The sequence below is a fragment of the Toxorhynchites rutilus genome, chromosome 1 (assembly GCF_029784135.1).
Source record: "Toxorhynchites rutilus septentrionalis strain SRP chromosome 1, ASM2978413v1, whole genome shotgun sequence".
Classification (NCBI taxonomy): domain Eukaryota; kingdom Metazoa; phylum Arthropoda; class Insecta; order Diptera; family Culicidae; genus Toxorhynchites; species Toxorhynchites rutilus.
Window position 1 is genome coordinate 163,976,541 of NC_073744.1, and position 19,511 is coordinate 163,996,051.

The window sequence follows — 19,511 nt, forward strand, 5'->3', positions numbered from 1 at the left end:
TCGCATCAGTTTTTACTATATGTTATGAGTGCTATCAAAAACCTTCGAATTCAAGATTACCTTAGCATGGGTTCCCTCTCATTGCTCGATTCCGGGGAATGAGAAAGCGGACTCGCTAGCTAAGGTGGGCGCTTTAGAAGGCACTCTTTTTGAAAGGCAAATTGCTTATAATGAATTTTTCCACATTCCTCGTCAGTATACGCTCGTAAGTTGGCAACGCATGTGGAGTGGAGATGAGTTCGGTCGTTGGTTACACACGATTATCCCTAAGGTCTCGACGAGGGCATGGTTCAAGGGATTGAATGTAGGTCGTGATTTCATTCGCGTGATATCTCGGCTTATGTCCAATCACTACAACCTAAACGCGCATCTCTATCGCATTGGGCTCGCAGCAAACAATCTTTGTGATTGTGGCGATGGCTACCACGACATCGAGCATGTTGTCTGGTCGTGTATCCGGTTTCATGCTGCTCGCTCTCAGCTCTCTAGAGCACTGAGAGCACAAGGCAGACAATCGGATATCCCGTCCGGGATATCTTAGGTAGCCGTGATCCTGATCTTCTGCTTCATCTATACCTGTTCCTCAGAAACGCCGATGTCAACGTTTAATGATGTTTCCTTCGTTGTGTCCCCGTTTCATATCCCTCCTATCCGATCGATAAACTTTTACTTAGTCGCGGCAATACATACACACACTCTTTACAGATGCACGGGCCAAAGGTTGTGCAGTCCACTGATCATTCAACAAGAGCCAAAGGTTGTACCGCTCATGACAACTCTACACGAACTGATGATTGCGCCGGCTAGTGACCACTCTATCCTGGATTCCTCGAGTCGAGAAAGACGCACCACGCTAGATATGGGGTACAGACTAGGGAGCGTTGCTGATTAATGGTCAGCTGCATCCCAATAGGAAGTATCCCGTGTCGGGCACACGTACAGAGCATTGGAGACAGCAACATCCCAATTACGAAAACACTTGTAATACTAACCTCGAGCCAACCGCGAGTAATCGGTTACATATTACTAACATAGATAATAAGAAAAATTGTATTGAACTCCCGGCCCCGTGAGGCTAACGCCATATGAGCCTTTATAAAAATATATATTTTGGAAAAAAAAAACCTTAGAAGCAATTCTTTGAACACTCGATTATTTGCTCAGCTATATGAAAAAACGACGAAATCTTTACTCGGTTACTTCTACACGCTGGATTTCGCTGACCACCAAGAGTCTCTTGCATAGCAATATCAGCTTTTTTGAATTTGTGTTTCAGCTACAGGATGAAGATTTAGACTTGATTGAAACAATATCAATAATATCGGCCCTTCTGACAAAACCTCAAAACAAAATTTACGCAGAAGAGAATATTCACAGTTTCTGTATTTGTCAAAATTATCACAAAAGCTTCAAGACTATGTTATATTATCATATGTCACTAACTTGGACGCATTACACAAGGATTTTACTAAAATGTTTTTAGATCTTCAAAATTTTCAAATTCTCCAATGGATAATAAATCAGTACTATTTCACATCCATGAGCCAATAATGCAAGAGAAGTTGATTATCATAAGATGAGGAGTTCAAGCAGGAATACAGTCAAGGATGTCATATGTTCTAGTTATAAAGAAACATTGAAAAACAGTGAGCCTGATTCTCGAATACACTTCACGGTGGAAACGAAATAAACGGCACGCCATTGAACTACGTTTTACGAGTGAGTGAAGCGTCGAAGATAATAATGAGTTTTCAGGCAGAATGAGCACTTTTCAAATAAAAAATCATTAATCAAAATTAACTTCTTCGTATCAAACTGGTATTCAATGTGAGTGGAAAACTTTGTTTCCTTCATGTCATAGAATAATCTCATACAAAAATTTTATCTGAAGATAATTTGATATTATAATGATTAGTTTAGTGGGAAACTAATCTCGTATCCAGATGTCGACACCGTACCGTTGTCATCGCGGATACGTTTCATTCCGTTTCCACCGTGAAGTGTATTCGAAGTGTATTCGAGAATCAGACCCAGTATACTGCGATGTGAGACATTGCTGAAAAATATCTTCTCGTTTTTCCATCATCATACTTTGACGAAAAAGGCTTCATTATGGTTACAAACAACGCGAAACCAGGAACTGTTTGAAAACCAACGAACGCGGAGATTTAAGGCTTTAACTACAACTTGGTTTGCGATTTGAATGTTTTTATATTTTGTGAGTAATTTGTATTTATAATTATTTTTTACACTTGAAATTTACTAAATTTTCTTTCTATTTATTTTGCTGAATATGATGAGAAAATATTTTTTTTCTGCATTATAGTGACTTTCAACACTTTTGACTGGTTTGTCAACATTACTTTCATTTTTTTGAAGAATTTCGGGAGTGTGAATTGAACTACGCCAGATCGCCTCCGTGAAAAAATAATGTCAAGTTTATTCATTTAACCAACTGCAATGTTTTCAAATTGATAATTATTCAGTAAGAAAAAAACTAAAGATTCTCATAGAAATTTGGCTATGGGGGTCGAAGGTATGATTTAATTCTGGAAAAGGGGTCTCTTGCCCAAAATAGTTTGAGAACCCCTGCTGTAAACAGAGAACAGAGAAACTAAAGAGTCAAAACAACGAAGAAATTTCGAAATCTTGGAATATGGAAAACAAAAAAAAACTAAAATAATGAAAACATAGATTCAAGAATGAAAAAATTTAGATTGGATGAATCTAAGAGTAGGAAAATGAACAGGAATCTCCAATCATTATCATCATGCGAACCGCATTGTTGGAACAAAAAAAATCCTATAATTCAAGTCATCAAAAATAACTAATAGCGTTAAACATTCGAAAAAAAAACAGAATCTAAATATCGAACAATTCAAAAATTGTGAAATCGAATGTTCGGAATAGGATTGTGCGATCTTCAGAGAAAAGTTCAATCTTGACGGATCAATTTTCTAAACGGCACAGGGATCGATTCACTTATTAAATCGGTACCAAAGAATCGCCCAGAAAAGTTGTATTTCCCAAGACATTCATGTTGTACCTCAAAGGAATTATTCAATTAAATAAATTACTTGAAAATTATTATTAGAAATTCACACACACTGATATTCATCGAGAACTCCGCTGACCGTGATGACCAAACTTGCAAATCTGCTTCTGCCTCTCAACCACCAGACAAATTTCTTCTGTTTATGAAATTTGTCTGGTGGTTGGGAGAGATTAAAGTTAATGTTCACTGAAAAACAAATTTACAAAAAAAAAATCTACCATCAAAAAGCTCGGAACGATCGAAAAGAAAAGATCAATTTTCGCGATTTTTTGGAGAACAAAGAATCGGTCCAAAAAATCGGAAATCGGAGAGGAATAGATTGGCCTTCTAAATATCGATCCAAGATCGCCCAATTCTAGTTCGAAAACAGAGAAATCTAAGTATCCAAAGAAAAGATCAAAATGATTTTTGGAAAATATACCTTCTTTTCGATTGATTTGAATTCGATGTTTTCTCACGTCATTGGATGCTGGGATTTGTCTGGTATTAGTTTTTCGGTCCTCTAATATTTGATTTTTTCACTCTCAGAAATTCACGTTACGACATTTTTTATTTAACTTTTACATTATCTGGGTGCTTCGATTTTTCGTTGAAGATTCTTTGATTTGGTTGCAGTTTTGTTCATTAGAAATTGTTCGATTATAGATTCTCTTGACTTTTGATTCATGTAATCCCGCAGACACATAAACGGGAAAATGTTGTATTTGTGCTCGTCTTTGTTTCTTCGGTGCTCAAAATTAAAACATCGATTCTCAAACCAAAGAAATTATTTGATGTTTTTCTATTTGTCACGTTTATAGATCATTGAATTTATCAATTTTCCTACTCAAATCAACAGCTACTCTATCTTTTTACGATTCTTCGTATTTGCCGATTTTTAGTTTTCTGTATTCCAACATCATTGACTGCCTCCATGATTTCTTCGATTTTCTAATTATTTGATATTTTATCATTTGATACTTTTAAATCATTCGATGATTTGATTTGTCGTTAAAATATTTTTGATTTTTTATTCCTGTTTTCTTCAATTTACTTATTTGAAATTCTTCGAATCGTGATGTTTCTGTTAGATGTTTCGATGATTTAATTGATAGATTCTATAGGATACACAAAATGAAGACATTCTATATTTGGATTTTTCGATTTTTCGTTGAACATGATTTTCTGAATTCCTTAATTACTCAACTAATTATCTTACTCTTAGATTACATTACATTAGATTTCTCGGTGCTCGAATTTGTCGCTGAAAATGCTGTTACTCTCGAATTCTTATATCAACATTTTTCTATAAATTGCTCAATTATCTATTCGACTTCTCATGATTTTTCTTTCATTTTTCTATTTTTTTCCTCTTGTTTGTAATTCGATTGTATTATTGGTTTCGATTCTCATATTTTCAGATATTAAGATTGATTTTACTATGCTTTCTATGCTTCGTTTTTCGAGTATGTTATGCTTTCTATTGCTCCGGTGCCATTAGTATTAGGCAACTGTGGCACTTTTTATTTAGTGTTACTCTTAGATTCTTGTTATCATGAGATTTTCGATTCGTGCGTATTTTTATTTCTATTCATATCTATTTAAACTTCTCCGCCTTCACACATTATCAGATTTCTCGATTGTTTCAAGTTTTCGACTTACTGATTTCTCAATCTCTGTTTCCTAATTTTCTGGATTTCTCCTTTCTTCAGTTTCTAAAATTTCGAAGGATCCAATTTTACTGAGGCAACATGTAGCATGCGGCATTTACGCACGCTATAAACAGTCTTTCAATCGAAGCAACATGATACGGTCATCTAATCCTAAAGTTTTTGATGTAGGATTACGTCTTTCGGGAACATATTGGGGTACAAATTGAAAATCGAAAATCGAGCACATCCTGAAAATTGTCCAATTTCAAACGCTTATTGCTCAGTCATTTCATGATAGATTGATGTAATTTTTGCGTCAATCGATTTCGGCACTCCATAACAATTTTTTATATTGAATAAAATAATATATATCATGAAACTAACGGTTCCCTAACAGAGACATCAAATCAAAGCTGCCTGAGGGGAATCGGCATTGCAAATACACGAAAGTAGGGGGAGTTTTTGTTCCCACCGAAAAATGTTCCCTAACAGAGACATCAAAACCAAGGTGCCCGGGGGAAATTGGCATTGCAAGTATATGCAAGTCGGGGGCATTTTTATAGTGTAAGTAAGGTGAGTGCTACGATTAATTCTAGCAAATAAAATTTCAATTTGGAACTTTAATGTTGGTTGTTTCGTGAAATTTCATATCAATGACTGATCGTGTATTGTGAAAAATTTAGCACAAGTGCAATTGTAAAATTGTATATGGTAGCAGTTGTGTTAAAAATGACTTGAAATACGAAACGATTTATTTCAATTTTCATAAATAAAAAAGTGTGTTTCCGCTCGAGAACTGGTCGTTCGGTTTAAGCTGTCTGTTTTGTTGTGTTCTTTTTCAACCAAGGAAATTTAATACGGCGAAAAACAATTCGAAACGGGAAGAAATATTCGAAAAAGTGATTCCTCATATGCTCTACATATAGTATTAGGTGTTGTTAGTCCAATTAAATTTCGCATTGGGGTGAATAAAAGGTTGAATAAACACTCAGAAAATAAAAATTATAAAAGAAAATTACCTTTTCCATTTCAAATATGTTTTCTCTATATTAAAGTAACGTGTTTTTACTGATGAGAAAAATGATTGTGTTCGGTATTGAAAATTGTCTTATATTACATTTGTGAGTTTTTTTTCTTCTATATTTCATCCATACACAACACAGGGGGCATCTCGTCTAGTGTCACAGAGGGAGGTTTAAATCATATCTCATTCCACTTTGGTATCTTCTATCTGATACGCACCATCCAATGAATGTTTACCATCCTTCTGTCATCACTGTCGTCATCACTCGGTAAACACCGGTGGAGTGAACAAACAATACCCATCAAACAAACAAAACGGCCCCACCAAATCATTGTCAAAGAGTTTAACGATGTAATTCTTCAAACATATTCAAAATCAACAGATAGCCTAACGGAATCCTACGTCAACTATGCGGTCGTGGCTCGGACACAACCCTCCTGTGACTTTTTTCCCTATCTTTCGGTTTCTCGGTTTTCGGTAGCTTCCAAATGTGATTTCTTCTCAACAATCAGCAGATTACTAGATTTTTCACTTTCAATATTCATAACTACATGAATTCAGAGAATTCGTCCATTCGAAAGTAGAGAACTTAGAAGATTTCGAAAATTAGAAAAGTTCAGAAAATTCAACAAAAAGATCGAGATAATTAAAAATTATGTCAATTCCAAAAAATTATAGGTTTCGTGTTCCGAAAATTCGTTGTCGATTCTAAAAATTCATATAATTTCAAGAAGTTATTTTAAAAAATAAAATAAAAACAGACATTTAAGAGAATTAGAAAGAAAATTTGAAAATTCTGAAAATTTTAAACAAATCGAAAATTTCAAGAATTCAGAAGGTTCAAAAATTGCCAAAAAATCTAAAAATTCCGTAAATCTAAAAATTTACAAATTAAAAAAATCCCAAAGATTCCGAATACTCGAAAAATTGATATGTGTTATTGATATGTTGATATGTCTTTATATTTCTACGAACCCTGTTTGTTTTTCTATTTTTCATGTTTTTACCGAATTCTTTTCTGTTTTCTTATCAATTAAGAATTAATTCTTATTTTGACAATCGTGGCAATTATTTCAAGACTGTTCTAGATTTCTTTTTTTGCTACTCTCGACTTGAGCTCGTGTTTGTTTGCATCGGCTCCTCCCTGATTCGTGTTTCATAGCTGAATCAATAATATCTATACTACTTCTATTAATTTTCAAGTCGATACAATCATATTGAAAAAAGTGGAAAGTAGAATCTCTTGCGAAGAGAAAATGTAAAAAAAACATCTTGAGGAACAATAATGGTTAGTTAGGAAGGAATCTATTGGAAAATCGAGGAAATGAAAAAAATGGAATCAATAGTATAAAGTTGAGAAAAAAGGTAAGAGTGTAAGTGTATATGAACATATTTTTTCGTTCAATTATTTTCTGTTGAGTAATTTTATTTTGTTCCTTTTTTTCATTGTTATATGCATTCGACCTATTTTCTTTTTTTCTTGTTCTAATCCAGCTACAGCACAGCAGTAACATTTCTAGAATCGAAGCCAGAAAATGATGAACGATAAAATTGGCTTCCCTTGAAGCGACCACAGATTTGTAAATATTTGTATGAACATAAAAGTAAAATAAAAACAAACCTCCGAAGATTAGGTCAAAAAGGGGACTTAAGTTTGAAGTTGAAGGAGAGAAAAAAAAATCGAGTTGCAAATTTAGCAATAGGGAAACATAGAAAGATTATTTTAACGCTTCAGATAATCCAAAGCAGATATTTATAAATCAAATAATTGAAGAATTTCAAAAAAACATAATCTCGAAAAAAATGTGAGCTGTATTTTTTATTTCTTTTAGCACGTTTTTTTTCCTTTCCATTTCCACTGCTTTTTGTATCATTCCCTATATTTTCTGATCGATTTTGATTGAGATTTGATTTCAATTGAAACTAATTTCGATTCTTTATTATTTTCAATGATATTCTCCATGTTTCTCCTGAAACAGTTGTTTCCCATTCTTACGGCTCGATTCGTTTTCGATCTATTTACGAGCATTTTTTCACATTTATTTTTCTCTTCTTGCTGAATATCAATATTTGTTGTTACCGTTCTTACGATTCGGATGATATTCGTGGAAACATTTTTTCTAAACTCGGGAAAGTGATTGAGAGTCCCCCTGTTTGAACATAAACCTTTTGTAAATGGTCACTTCTCTCGGAATATTTTTTTTTAAATTCCGGTCGAAACACTTCTGGTGAAATTCAACATTGCACACAATATGGTGTGCAACAGACATGCATTGTCATTCGGAAAACAACACCTCACGATGACGGCTTACGCAATTTGTCAATCCAACGACGTTCGGAAAGTCGCGAATGAGTCACACAAATGGTTGCTTTCCTGGCAAAGCACACACACACACATGTGCAAACACACGATTGCTGCGATTGAGAATGGATGGGACTCGAATGAACGACCCAAAAAATCCGATCGTAAACAGAGGAAATCATCCAATATGAAAGTCCAATTAGAATCAATCCGAAAAAATCTTCGTATTCGACATGTATGAAAAATTCATAACCTCGGTGATGATGGTGATGGTTATTCATGTAGGAAATTTCCCCCGCGAGAAACAGAACGCTTTGCAGGTTCCGAATTTCAAAAACACCGGATAATAGGGTGAATAACAAAAGACTTGATTACGATGCATCTACTTGCTGCTGAAGTATACACGATACTCTGCCGCTACCCTTCCTTTTTTAACCCGATTCTGGCCGAAGGTCAGATCGGTTTTCGTGCCCCCTTACCAATCGAGCAGCAATGGAAGCTTTAAACACCCCATTAATTAAACACGCCATTCAACATAACACCACCTCCTCTAATTGACCTGTCAAGAAAAGTGGCGCAACGGTGGCTTTCGGAACTGTTTTTTTTTCAACGAGAGACAAAAAACACGACCATCATCATCGGCTCTTCACTCTCGGGAGGGATCAATTAACTCCCCTTAACGAAAAACTAATCAACGGTAATGAACATTCATCAACTTTTTCCCCGTCTCCCAAACTCTCTCGCTCGGAAGAAAAGACCTTTTTCCTCGCGCAGCAGTAGAATTAAGTTGACTCTTTACGATCTTGCTCGCCGTCATTACACTTCTCGGGTGCTGTAAATTTTCCAACTTTATTACTCGGCGCGATCAACGGCGATCGTGCTCGTGTGTGTCTCCGTGCGCACTCAGTTCACCGGTGCTGCCCGCTACGATTATGATGTAATATTGTTGATGTTAGTTAATCCACCGTTGGCTGCACACTACCACTGCGCGCGCGATCACGATCACGATGGCGATCGCGAGATCGTAGCGGTGTTGGTTTTTTCGCGTCACTTGGCCGTCGCCGTCGTCGTCGTCCGCAAAGAAGTACAGTTAGCGAGCGCACGGTTCGGCGATCGTCGTCGTCGTCGATTCTTTCTGCTCTCCGCAACCTGTGCTGTGTCGGTGTGTTGGTGCTTTTGCCCCCCATAAAGTTGACTCGGCGTTCTTCACCTTCATTGTATGGCGTTTTTTTTGTGTTGCTGTTGTCGATCACCCCCTCGCGTCGCGCTCGCGACTCGGGGGGGGGGGACCCACTGAAGTCGTTCAAATTCTCTAAGCAACAGAGTTTAGCTTTGCTGCAGGCACGTTGGTGGTATACGACAACAAGTTGGTTTGGTTTGGTCTCGAGGTTTTTGTTTGCATTTTTTCGTGTCTGCTGCATAGAAAAGACCACCATTTCACCGTGACTTTGATCATGACACTCAGTGCCATGGCCGTGAGCCATGATGATGATGTTTTTTCAAGCCACCACGGTTGCAGCTCAAGTTTTTGCTTCTCGTGTGTGTGTGTGTGTGTGTGTGTCTGTCGGTGTCTTGCTCTTGGACTTGGCGTTTTCAAGAAGTTATGCTGCCTTCGTTTCTGCTGGAGCTGTGACTTTTTTTTCGTGGTGCGACCGATTCAAAATGGCGAAGAAAGGAAATGAGGAATTAAATTAGAATGTTGGTTGTTGTTTTTTTTCCTGCCCGCTGTTTCGTTGTTGTTTAGTTCGATCATTTGCGTTTGTTTCTCGGTTCTGGCCTTAGCTGCCCAGCAAGCAACAGCACGCTGATTGAAGCTCTTGCTTTCGTGGTTTTATGGATCGGCGCGCGATCGCGGAGAAGGGCTTCTTAATTCGAGGAAAAAGGGGATAGAGAAGGTAGGATGGTGGACAGAAACTAGAGCTCATCATTATCCACTCATCTACTGGGGGCTGCTGCGGGTTGACCACCAGCGATGCGAGGCGCGATCGGTCGGACTCTCCGACGGGAAACAACCAAGGTGAATGAACTCCTCTTCCTCGACACACACCGGGTGATAGGAGATGATGTTACGCAATCTTCTTGTTTCACGAGAAGACGCAAAAGGTTTATGGAGAGGAGATCAACCCAACATATCCAGGCTTAGAAAACACAGAGCAATCGGTTTTCGGTTTTTATCGCTTCCTGCTTTGGGATGACGTAAATTGGGGCCGATTAGAGCCGGAAACGGCAGAAGTTATATCAAGTTATGAGTCTGCTGAGCATTTATTGATGGGGTGGTATTGAGCGAGTTTCGGAGGGCTATTCTAAGCCCTGAAACACATAAGCTAGTAGAATCTCGTTGCCCAAATGAGAAACTCTCAGCTTCTGATTGATTGCTAAACGAGGAACTTTGACTCTCTTTATGTTACACTAGTTGACCCGGCAAACTTCGTCCCGCCCAAAATTTATTTTTTCTTATCACATCCACGTTTTCCCACTAAGCGCACGTCCATGGGTCCAATCGCAGAACTGTTCATTGATTGATTGATCTTCTAATCTACCCTTTAAAATTATTTTTTACTATGAAATTTCAGTACTTCTTCCAAAACTCGACATTATAATATCAGCACAATTCTCGTGCAAGATTTTTCATCCACTTGCAAATAACATATTTCTCCGTTACATGAAATAAATGTTCGATACAGAAAATATGATAGAATAAAGACAGCCCTAAATCGGACAACTCCTTTCTTGAGTTTTGCTCTTATCAACACATTGGGCAATCCATTTTTATTTTTATAGACGAGTGCGTTTTATCACATTAAAATCCATTTCCACTTTCGAACGAAGATCAATTTCGTTACAGCAAATGTCAAACGGACAAACAACGCTTATCAATCGATGTAATTGTAGAACACATCCGAATTGAATTTTTCGAATTTTCCCATTTTCCTTTAGAGTTTTCCGAAAATTTTCAATTGTGTATTATTTTTATGGAACCTTCTCTCTTTTCCAGTGGAGGAAAGGGTGTCATACCATCATAGAAACATTTCTCTTACCAAAGAACCCTCACATCCAAAATTTGTCTCCATTTGCTCGATTAGTTCTCGAGTTATGCAGAAGTTTGTGTTTCATTTCTATGGCAGGCCCCCCCCCCCTTAGAAAGGTGAGAGGAGTGTTGAACCACCTTAGAAGTGTTAATTGCCCCCTAAAACCTCCACATGCCAAATTTGGTTCCGTTTACTTGATTAGTTCTTGAATAATGCAGAGATGTATGCTTCATTTGTATGCCAGCCCCCCTTCCCTCAGAGAGAGGGGAGGAATGTCTATTCACCATAGAAACGTTTCGTGACCCCTAAAATCTTCCCATGCCAAATTTGGTTATATTAACTTGATTAGTTTCCGAGTTATGCAGAAATTTGTCTTTCATTTGTATGGCAGTCCCCCCCCCCCCTTAGAGAGGGCGGTGAAGTGTCTAACTACCGTAAAAACAGTTATTGCACCCTAAAACCTCCACATGCCAAATTTGGGTTCATTTGCTTGATTAATTCTCGAGTAATGTAGAAATTTGTGTTTAATTTGTATGGCAGCAACGCCCCCCCCACCCTTAGAGAGGGGGGGGGAAGTCTCCAACTATCACGAAAACCTTCCCCGGTCCCAAAAACCTCTGCATACCAATTTTCATATTGATCGGTTCAGTAGTTTCCGAGTCCATAAGAATCAGACAGATAGACAGACAGACAGACAAACAGAAATCCATTTTTATATACAGGTCGGACTCGATTATCCGGAGACTCGATTATCCGGAATTTTAGACTCGATTATCCGGAGTATTTTATTTTTGATTTTCGGAAATTTTGAATAATTTGTATAATAATTCTATATTGAATAGCTAATATGGGTATCAAAAGAAAGGGCTTGACTAGTAGAATACAGCAAATGCAAATCTAAGATGGCGACCACTACAAAATGGCGGATTGCCTATTTTCTCAGAACCCCATCAATATGGGTATCACATGAAAAGGCTTGACTAGTAGAACACAGTTATTTATGAAAAATGCCCAAAAATGCATCAAAAGAGTAGAACATAGCAGATCATGAAAAATCCAATTTCAAGATGGCCGCAGTCCCCGAACAACTAATTACTTTTTGAATGGTTTCATTCAGCTTGACCTGTTTCTATGTATGTTTGAATGTTTGTTGGGTTGCCCCACATTAATAGAAAATTGACCCCGTTCCTGTTAAATAATTGATCTGCAATTTGGAACACACCTTTAATTCTACTGTCATTATAAAACTGCGTATTCCATGGTTTTGAAAAATTAAATTTGGCCGCCGCAAAAAAATGGCTGAATGGCTTGATTTGGAGAATACACTACACTATGAACAACATAAATTCGAAAAGGTCGCCGCCACAAAATAGTCGACTATGTATTTTTTTGCAATCCCCTCAATATTAGCATCAAATGAAATGATTTGACTAATAGAATACAGTACAGGTCGGGCTCGATTATATGTGATTCGATTATTTTAATTTTTTTGGACTCGATTATATTCAGTTTGGAAAAAAATATTTTTTATATTTCAAATATGGCTTATTTCATGAAGAAATGTAACCTTTCAACGTTAAGGTGAAGTTTAAGTGGCTATTACATGTACAGTGGGGTAAAAATTGTGATTTTTGAAGTTTTTGCTTGTATTTTCACCAGCAATTGCTTATATCGATATTGCAGCCAAATTAAGAAAGATAGAACTTGTGCGTCATTTATGCCATTTATTTATTTATTAGGCTCATTAGAATCTAATCTGTAATAAGAGCCAGATTTTTATCGTGTACATGTACATATGTTTATGTTTCTATAAATTGTAAATTACACAGTAGTAGTAGTAGCCATTTAGGCGTTAGGTTTTTCTGTTCCATTACATTATGGTAAATTACACTGTAGTAGCCATTTAGGCGTAAGGGTATTTTATCTGTTCTTCCATTGTTCAGCAGACCGGACAGCGGAGACAGTTGATATTGATCATTGTTGGGTTATTTATAAAGGGCGAACACGAAATAATTGCGACACCGAAAATGTCATGCCAATTTTCTTATAATGTTTAATCAAACCAAACCAAAATTTTATGGTAGTTTTATACATATATTCACTTCAAAAATCAAAAGAAAAGTTAATCGATGGAGCCTTGAGTGTAAAATTGAACCCATTTTCGCTTGATGCCCTCCATCAAAGTCTTTACAGTGTCATCCGGTACCAGTTTCTCAGTTTTTTTTCTCCATTTTCTTAACATGTCCTTCTCGTCCTTGACTGTCTTCTTGCTCTTCCGAAGTTCCCGCTTCATTATTGCCCGGTACTGCCCCACCGGGCGCAGCTCCGGACAGTTTGGCGGGTTCATGTCCTGTGCAACAAAATGGACAGAATTGGCCTCATACCACTCCAGGACACTTTTAGAATAGTGGCATGATTCCAAATCTGGCCAAAATAGCGGAGCTTCGTCGTGCTGCTGCAAGAACGGCAAAAGGCGCTTCTCGAGGCACTCAGATTTGTAGATCTCGCCATTTACTGTGCCCTTGGTCACGATAGGCTCACTCCTCAGTCCGCAAGAGCAGATGGCCTGCCAAACGAGATATTTGGAGGCGAACTTCGACATTTTCTTCTTCTTAAATTTGTCGTCCCCATCGAACTTGCTGTTGCCATATTTTGTCAGTATCTTCTCGTAGAGCTTCCGTGCCCGAGTTTTAGCCGTCGATTGTTGCTGCTCATCGCGGTTTGGGAAGTTCTGTACCTTGTATGTATGTAGTCCAGCTCTCTTCTTTGCATTCTGGACGTAGCTCTGCGACCTACCGATCTTTTTAGCCAAATCACGGCTTGAGACGTTGGGATTTGCTTTAATCATCCGCTTCACCTTTCCCTCCGTCTTTTTGTTCTCCGGTCCCGGTTTTCTTCCAGCTCCTTCGCCGTGGTCCAACGTCAACCGCTCCTGGAACCGCTTCAACACGCTGGAGACGGTTCAATGGTGAATGTTCAACATTTTTTCCAACTGCCGGTGCGACAGGTCAGGAAATTCCAGGTGTTTGGAAAGAATTTGTTCTCTCGACTCGCGTTGGTTCACCTCCATTTTCGTTGAATCGAAAAACACGACTTCGAGTTTGACAGCATGTAGACAATACACATCAATGAGAAAGTGTGCAAAATTTGGTTGATTTTTACCCAATGGTAAAAAAAAATGAGTGGGTTACGTGGAACTACCTTAGCTTAGCAATCATTCGTTTGTATTGATTAAATTCTTGATTGAATGAAACAGTTTCCAAATTCAATTGAGTTCAATATATTGGCTCTGTGAGTGAAAAAAATGAACAAATGCCATGTAAAGTCAATTCATTTATTGTGATTGATTGTTCTTCGTTACAAGTAAATTTAATGACGGACCTTTTACGTTTGGTATGATGACTAAAACAAAATATATGTACGGAAGAATTATCAAACGTTTGATGAACCAGCCTAAGGCTGAAAATCTTTCCAATAATGGCAAAAAAAAAAATTATCAAACGATTATTTTATTTTACATTTCCCTCTGAAGTTTACATCCCAAAAGTGTACATACTTCTCGAATCTCGAATTTGCTTGAAACTGGGAAGTTCATTCGCTTCTAGTGGCTGCACGGTTTTCCCAGGTTCCTAAGTTTAGAAGATCATGTTAGGACAGACATATTCCACTCTGCACAAAGGCAAGCGAGGACAAAAGTACTCGCAGTTTGCATTTATTTGCAGAGCCGATTTCCCCAGAAACCTCGGTTTTGAAGTCTGTGTTAGGGAAACACATTTCAATCGGAACAAAAATACCCCCGATTTGTATGAATTCGCAATGCCGATTTCCCCACGCTCCATGGATTTGAAGTCTGTGTTAGGGAAACACATTCCAGTCGGAACAAAAATACCCCCGACTTGCGTGAATTTGAAATACCGATTTCTCCAGGCCCCTTGGTTTAGAAATCTCTATTAGGGAACACATTTCGGTGGGAACAAAAGCTCCCCCTACTTTCGTGTGTTCTTTTTCTTCTTTTTGGCTTTAAGAGGGTTTAAACTTTTCAGTTCACTCGCCTCTAGGCTCTTTCGTGTGTTTGCAATGCCGATTTCGCTGCTTGGTTTTAAAGTCTGTGTTAGGGAACATTTTTCGATGAGAACAAAAGTCCCCCTACTTTCATGTATTTGCAATGCCAGTTTCCCCAAGGCTGCTTGGTTTTGATGGCTGTGTTAGGGAAACCGTAAATCGGGCCAATCAAAACGATGCAGTTAGGGCGTTTAGATAACGCCTAATATTTTACAGTTATTCAATTGTTTATCTAATGAAAAACAACATTTTGTTAGTTGCGATAGATGCGTAGAAATATTCCCTATCAAGTGATGCAAACATCTCTCCTATCCAGTACGAAATGTTCGAGCTATAAGCATTCGAAATCTTTCATTTTTTCCTGCATGTTCTGTGTTTAGGTTTTCATTTTACCCTCCATATATTCCGGTTAGACGTAGTCCCACGTCAAAAGTTATGCCCTGTTGAATGTGTCGCAATAATTTCGTGTTCGCCCTTTATAAGGGCAAGATTAATATTTGAATAAACTTAGGTAATTATAAACATGTTCATAGAAACCTTCTCATCTTATCATTTTGCATTAAAGACCTTGCTTCAAGACAGCTAGAAGTCGATACACTCTCAACTCAAGTATGCTTGAAAAAATTATATTCTTCATGCAAACAAGGATTCAGAATGTGGACGCTTTTTAGTCAGTTAGAATTGTATGGAGTTCCACTGCTGTGCTCGAACCTTAAAACCTCCGGGAACAGCCGCCGCCACGTTGTTGATAACGTCAAACAACGCGTCTTTTAATGCGATGCGCGCGGCGCCCTCTACCTGTTGCGCTTATCTCTGGGGGGGGAGGGGGGTAGCGTTAAGTGGTTCCTCTGCGTTGAGAACGCGCTCGGGGAATAATTAGTGCGTGTGCGCGATGATAACGAACGCCCCCGGGGATTGAGTGGTTGACCGGAATGTGCCCATGCCATCACTACGACCATTTTGTCGCTGCTACTGTTGTCTCATTGTTCTTCTCTATACTGTAAATTTTATCGCTTAGCTCCCCCGGATTAGCACCTGCTGCTACTGCTGCTTTGTTGTGGCACAGTTCGTTGAACAGAGCGGCTTCAATTTAAGACTGAATGAATTGTGCGTGTTTGTGAGTGTGTGTGTGTATTGTGCTTTCGTAACTTCCCTCGTCTCGCCTATTAATTGGAAACAATGACAGTAGAAAAAAATAACACGAACAAGCAGCACTCAGCAGCCAGAATCCAGTTAATGATTCCGCTGCCGCTGTAAAGATGCTTCCAGCGGGCATCTGATTTGCATGTAATGATAATTCAACGGATTCGCTTCGGAGTTCGGCGTCCGCTGGGACTGCTGCTGATTGACAGACATCACCGCTAGGCAGCGGGCAGAAAGCAGGAAGACACAAGCCGAGAGCGGTGGTGGTGGTGGTGATAATAATGAGTTCATTCATTCTCGAATCGGCGCACGCATTTGCATTTAAATAAAGCCACCCCACCGCACCGCACCGCGCGATTCTTTTCCAAATTAGCATTTAGCGCGCTTTGTTTCGGGATCCACAAAAATTTCGTCATATCCAACGCTCAGCACAGCACAATACGAAGAGGCGCAGAATGGGTTGATGCCGAATATTTTGTTTCGAATTGCAGCAATTTTGCCCTGTGTGTGATTAGAATATGAATTAAGCCGAGCACTGTTAGCTTCCGGGAGACAGGTCCCGTGAAGGAGTGAGACGAGAGGCGGTTTTCCGTTCAGCGAAACGAAAATCTAATCAATGGCGGATCGAAAGCAGACCGCTCTAAACGCGCTCGGTATGCGTACTTCCTTCTTCCCAATTCGCGCGCAGTGTTTGGTTAATCCAAAAGCGGACAACAACAGGTGGTGGTGGCGAGGCGTTGCGAATGGTGCTAAACCGGCACCAATCGTGCCGGGTTAGGCTCGATGATGATGATGATGATGTTGGAAGGCACAAGAAGTTGATTGCGTAACGGCATTCTTCTGTTGCTGCCGAGATCTATTTTTATCTCCGAGCTGTTTACCTTCAGCGCAAAACTCGTCCGCACCGGCCAAGATTAGCAATTTATCGCAACTCACTGCCCGAGGTGGTATGAGCCCTTTTTCTGAACTGTTCTGACTCGATTCGAACCCACCTGCTAACACACGGGTGACGCTTTTGTCACAAGTATGTTATTCGGAAGATGCCACCTGAGACGTGTCTCGGGGCATTTGGGCTTCCAGTACAAGCTCGGCCAGCAATTGTATCGCCATGAATTTCACCAACCTCAATTGGACCAACGAAACCAGCTACTACCTCGAGTACGATTGCAGCGGATCATCAGCCCTTCCGGAAGGGATCGCCTCGCTACGCTTCCAGATCGTGATCTTCCTCGCCTACAGTTCGATCTTCCTGCTCTCCATCGTCGGCAATGTGGCCGTCTTTCTGGTGGTCTACCTGCTTCCCCGGATGAAAACCGTCACCAACACCTTCATCGCTAATCTCGCCCTCGGCGATATGCTGATGGCGATCTTCTGCATCCCGTTCTCCTTCCTGTCGATCTTCATCCTCCAGCACTGGCCCTTCGGCGAAGCCATCTGCCGCCTGGTGAACTACTCCCAGGCCGTGTCGGTCCTGGTCAGCGCCTACACCATGATAGCGATCAGTGTCGATCGCTACATCGCCATCATGTGGCCCCTGAAACCCCGCGTCACCAAGCGGATCGCCAAGGTACTCGTCGTGATGGTATGGACCGGGGCGCTAGCTACCGCCGCACCCATCCCAGCGTTCTCAACCCTCATCCAACCGACCGATTGGTACGATCAGTGCGACCTCTCCATATGCACCGAAGTTTGGCCCGACGACCACTCCGATCGAGGCTACAGCCTTACCCTCGCCACGCTCCAGTTCATCGCCCCCCTCGTGGTGCTCCTGTTCACGTACACCCGGATCGCCTGTAAGGTCTGGGCCAAACGGCAGCTCGGCGAGTCGGTGAAACAGCGCGATCAACGCATCCTCCAGTCCAAGCGGAAGATCGTCCGGATGATGATCACCGTCGTGGCGGTGTTCACCGTCTGCTGGCTCCCGTTTAACATCTTCATGCTGGTCCCGCTGGATCCCGAGTGGCGTCCGCTACCCTATCTCTGGTTCGCGTTCCACTGGCTTGCGATGTCCCACGGGTGCTACAATCCGATCATCTACTGCTACATGCATGACAAGTTTCGTCACGGGTTTCGGCAGCTGCTGTGGGAGCGCACCGCGATTGGGCGCTGCTGGGAGCGTTCGACGTCGGCGTCGAGAAAAAGGAGCGATGTCAGCACCAACACCGAGATGTCCCAACTATTCCCGGATTCGATCCACAATACGGCGGTGGCGGTTGTCGGCGGGGCGGAGTGTTGCAAGAGGAAGAATTAGGCCTTCTAACCCATCGAAATGTAACGAAATTCTTTGACATTTTGATGTTTGGTTCAGAAGCTATATTTCATCTGTTTATCTGCTGATAAGTCATTGTATTTCTCTTCATTGAAGGCAGGGTGTTAATGAATAAAGTCGAATTTCACTTAAAGAAGTGTCGTTTTATGACTCACCCTACGAATTCATTTAATGATCCCTGTTTTTATTTATTCCACTGATATTTTTTAATGTTTATATCGATTTTATTTTTGAACTCATTCTCTAACTTAAATTTCTCCAGCTGTTACGGAGGGGAAATTCCATTATTGTAACGAAATGAAGCTGAGATTTAACCATTTTAAAATAGTTTGTCTCATTTTTTTCAGCTTTCTTCTATTTTCTCTTTGATTATTTTTTTCGTGTTCATTGAAGCATCGTTTTCCTATTTTTAATCATTCTATCTTCATTTTAATATTCTTTATAGTAGATTTCTTCCTTATTGGTACTGGTGGTGTTACGATAGAACAATTTCACCACGATTTTCTGTATTTTTTAAACTTTTTTGCGGTCCAAATGATTTTTAGTCAATGTTTGATTTTTCATATTCAATTATTAATTCTTTGTTTCTTGTATTTAGGAAATCTTACATTTTTTTTTTGATGATTCAATTAATCGACGCTTGAACTCTTTGATGCATACATTGTTGTGTCCCCTTCTTTTCGCGTGCGGGAAAACCTGTTTTTGTGCGATCGTTTTTTCGTGCGATTTCTAATTTGTGCGATTGCTTTGAGCTATTCAAGGTTCCGATTTGTCTGTACTGATATCCGAGTTCAATCGTGCTCTTCCTAATAAAATGAATCCTAAATTTATCCGTTTTCAACTGTTCCGTCTCGTTATTTCTCCTGTAAAACTTGAGTTTTTTCATGTTTTTTAAGGCATCGTTTTCCCGTTTTTGATCGTTTTTCAATCGATTCTTTTGTTGATCTTTGTTGTGAAGCTTACTTAGCTTACTGAGTTAGCCTTACTTAGTTTTGG

The 19,511-nt window shown here is 39.5% G+C and overlaps 2 protein-coding genes across 3 annotated transcripts in view; both read left to right on the forward strand.

Moving 5' to 3' along the window:
• The window catches only part of LOC129762893 (transcriptional regulator ovo-like), an 83,395-nt gene that overhangs the window by 34,528 nt on the left and 29,356 nt on the right, over nucleotides 1-19,511 (forward strand). The gene's annotated exons all lie outside the window — the stretch shown is intronic.
• Nucleotides 17,355-18,610, forward strand: LOC129761127 (RYamide receptor-like). The gene has a single exon (XM_055758838.1). The coding sequence runs from the start codon at nucleotides 17,355-17,357 to the stop codon at nucleotides 18,495-18,497; it is 1,143 nt and encodes a 380-aa protein (XP_055614813.1). The 3' UTR covers nucleotides 18,498-18,610.

Coding starts and splice junctions, on each gene's coding strand:
- LOC129761127 (XM_055758838.1), top strand. CDS start 17,355: ATGAATTTCACCAACCTCAATTGGACCAACGAAACCAGCTACTACCTC.